The following is a 3,420-nucleotide window of genomic DNA, read 5'->3' on the forward strand; positions in this document are numbered from 1 at the left end:
TTTTTTTTTTTTTTTTTTTTTTTTTTTTTTTTTTTTTTTTTTTTTTTTTTTTGCTTGCCAAAGTCCGTTGCAGTGGTTTTTTTTTATGGCTCCATAGGCTTCAAAGTGGGTTAATTTATCATTTCCTTCTGGACCTTCATTTTGTGCTCTTTTGTGTTTCAATGGGTTTAGTTCCATATAGAAAAATCACTTGAAAATAAAATAAATCTCCAAGGAATAATTGAACCTGTCCACTTAAATTCTGTTTCTAGTGAATTTAAATTACATTTTTCTATGCCCTCGAGTGTTGTTTGGTATATAGTGTCTCTAATATTTCCCCCTTTTTAACCTCCTAAGCACAGCATACATACAAAAGCGGCAATCAAAAGGCACCAAGCGCAAAACTAGACAGGCAAAAGCACTTGAAGCTAAGAAGGCTCCCAAAACTTTTATGGAGCTTCTGCACGAGGTTAGGATGAAACATCTTCTACTTCTTGGTCGTTATCAGATTACAATAAAAAGTTCGTTTTAATGTTTAGCTACAATATTTGCACAAACAAAACAGGCAAGTTTGGAGTCTTTGCCTCCACATGTTCCATCGTACTTGAAGGCAGCCGTCGGACCTCCAAGCTCTACCTCCCGCCGGCATTTCTGCACGGTTTGTGGTTTTGCTGCTAGCTACACGTGCATAAGGTGTGGAGTACGCTTTTGTTCATGTCGTTGCCAGAATATACATAATGATACTCGTTGCTTGAAATTTGTTGCCTGATATAGGTGGGCGGATTAAAGCCACCCGAGTTTTGTCGATTCCGTTTAACTCACTAATATCTCCGTTAATTACAATGTAGTTTTAATGTTTTTTTTTCATGGATTATTTTTATTAGTTTGTTTGGAATCACTTTCAAATTACTTTGAAAAAAAAAGTTTTTAAGCCGCCTTCAGACTGCTATATTCATTCTTAGTTTACCTCTTTAAACACATGATTAGAGACCCACAATCATAATTAGGGATCTCTATCATTTCAAATCATAGTTTTTTAAACCCACACGTGCAAGTGTGGACCCACCAGATGGGCTAGCACACTCCTTGGGCTTGCATGGTCTGTCTAGTTGGCTGTGGTAGGACGTTCGGAGGTACAATAATTGTGATTAGGGACCTATCATTTAAAATCATAGTATCTTAGGTGGCCTCTAGTTTGAACAAATTAGATAGGTAATAGATCCACACATGCAACTGTGAACCCACTAGGCGGGCTCGCACATCCCCTAGGCTTGCATGATTGGGCTAGTTGGCTATAGTCGGATGTTCGGATGTACAACAATCATTGTGTATGAGGCCAAATATGATAGTCATCATGATTATATTGAATTGGATGGACATGTTTGTTAGACATATTACACTATTATAGACTAGAATACAAATTCGGATCTCAAAGAACCTTGGCTCTGTCATTTGCAATTTTCCTTCATACAAAATTCGTAAGGTAGATTCTTCCAACAGATTAAACCGTGTGTGACCATACTCCTATGAGCTGAAACCAAAACCCACGACAAATTGGATCTTACAGAACTTGAACTTGAAACTCAAAATCTGTACTAAAAACTATCATTCTAAAACTTCCCCTCGAATATAAAGCAAGAAAAAGTTGTTTATTTGGTTTCAGCCTATCGAACTGTAGAGTCCCCTCTCGAGATCAACCACCGCCTCATCATTGTTGCCGAGCAAAATCTTGGGCATATAATGACTCGAATGAAAAACAGAACTCAACTCGAAACTCAATATTCTTCCGGAGATGAATTTTGGCTGGCTGAATGCAACCAAAGCGATGTGGCATCAATGGGGAATGAATGTAGCAGGCCTTCAGATTTGAGATAATTGTTGTTTCAATTTCTGAACTGATTTGAATTTTGATTCACAATTTTTTATAAACTCATTTAACACTACATGCTTCCCAGTAACTAGTTTTCTTGCGACCTCTACAGTATTCCAACACTTAAATGCTCCAGTAATCCAATGACCAAGTTCTGTACTGTCCATGGACGACGTCGAAGTTTCGAGAATCTGAAATACTTGCCCAGGTCCATCGTTATTTCCATCGTTTTGCATAGACAAAAGTATGGCTTCTAATTTACCATCATCTGATTGGTTGACGATTAACCACTTCAGCAACGCCTCTAGAGTACTACACAGAGATTGTGTTGAATCCCGTAGTGCAAGATATAGAGGAGAAGAGGATAGCTCAGCTGATCCTGTTTTCTTCTTCCTTTTACCAGATGGAAGAGAAGATCGAACGCATGCCTGGAGTATAAGGCCATGCCAAGCTAATGGCTCTGAGACCACCTGCACGAGCGTGCGAATATTCTCGTAAGGAGTGAATATTGTAGACTCCAAGGATGCAACACCCTCCCAAATGTACTTTTCCAGAAGAGAATCGACAATATGCCAGGTGCGAGACCGACATCCACCAGAACTCAAGTTCCATGCATTTAGAAACACAGCAAAATTAAACCATTCAACCAAATTGGTGCCGAAATCCTGCAAAAAAAATATTCTCAAGATGATGATTATAACAAAATTGCTAGATCGATAACCGAGTCACTATGACGTACTGACAGCAAGATCCTAAACCTAAAGTGAAGATGCATATTTTAAGAGTTAAAAGCATAAATCTGTCCATGTCAAGATGCATATTTTAAGAGTTAATGCATCTAAACCTAGTGAAGACTTCGAACCTGATATTGAGCAGACAATTTTACTTGAACTTTCCTCCCATAACATTGAAAAGATAATATAGGTCAAATGCTCAAACTGACATAATTCGAAAGACCATCAGACATTAACAAGACAAGCAATCAAAAGCCAAGTGTCACATATGAATATTTGCAGACAAGACGCCGTTTTCATTGATAATGCTGATTGTATACACAAAGCAGGCTTTGTAGCTCAAGACATGATACAAGACAAACAAAAACATATATAACCAGTTCAACATTAAATTCTTAAGTTTAGGACAAACAGAACATACCTTATAAGAACTTATTCCATCAGAAACCCCCGTAACCAGCTCAACTGCATTCTCAAAAGTAGATCCCAACATTTTTGCATAGCGCTCAAGCAAATTTTTTAGCTCCGTGGAGATTTTAGGATCAGATAGAGAACCATTAATCTCAAAGTTTTCCTTGATTGACGTAGAAACACTCTGAACAGAAAGGTAAAGCATGCGAGGAAGAAGAGATCTCCTCTCAATATTTCTCCTAACACCAGCTTCCAGATCTTGGCTCTACGTTAGTGCCACATTTTACAGAAGTGAGAAAAAGTGACGGATATATTCATTCAAAAGGAAATTCGGGAAACAACTAAAAAAATGTAACTATAACAGCACCATTTTTGTTAGTTTCACATATTCTTAAAAGTTAGTGAGTTAGAACAAGGATGGGGGGG

At 37.9% G+C, this 3,420-nt stretch overlaps 2 protein-coding genes across 7 annotated transcripts in view; one reads left to right on the forward strand and one right to left on the reverse strand.

Moving 5' to 3' along the window:
* LOC111448349 (SWR1 complex subunit 6) overlaps positions 1–934 on the forward strand; it is a 3,257-nt gene extending 2,323 nt beyond the window's left edge. For 3 of the 5 annotated variants that reach the window (XM_023087877.1, XM_023087880.1, XM_023087879.1), the window contains exons 4-5: positions 342–448; positions 545–827. In XM_023087877.1, the coding sequence (XP_022943645.1) occupies positions 342–448; positions 545–748 (311 nt within the window). In that variant the 3' untranslated portion in view covers positions 749–827. Of the gene's footprint in view, positions 1–341; positions 449–544 lie in introns of all 5 variants that reach the window. The other 2 variants (XM_023087875.1, XM_023087876.1) reach the window with 2 other exon arrangements.
* Positions 935–1,400: 466 nt separating this feature from the next.
* The window catches only part of LOC111448347 (N-terminal acetyltransferase B complex auxiliary subunit NAA25-like), an 11,414-nt gene continuing 9,394 nt past the window's right edge, over positions 1,401–3,420 (reverse strand). For both annotated transcript variants that reach the window (XM_023087871.1, XM_023087872.1), the window contains 2 exons: positions 3,005–3,259; positions 1,401–2,514 (listed from right to left, as the gene is read on the reverse strand). In XM_023087871.1, coding sequence (XP_022943639.1) covers positions 1,840–2,514; positions 3,005–3,259 — 930 coding nt within the window. In that variant the 3' untranslated portion in view covers positions 1,401–1,839. The remainder of the gene's footprint in view (positions 2,515–3,004; positions 3,260–3,420) is intronic.

This window comes from Cucurbita moschata, unplaced genomic scaffold (genome assembly GCF_002738365.1).
Source record: "Cucurbita moschata cultivar Rifu unplaced genomic scaffold, Cmos_1.0 Cmo_Scf00010, whole genome shotgun sequence".
NCBI lineage: Eukaryota > Viridiplantae > Streptophyta > Magnoliopsida > Cucurbitales > Cucurbitaceae > Cucurbita > Cucurbita moschata.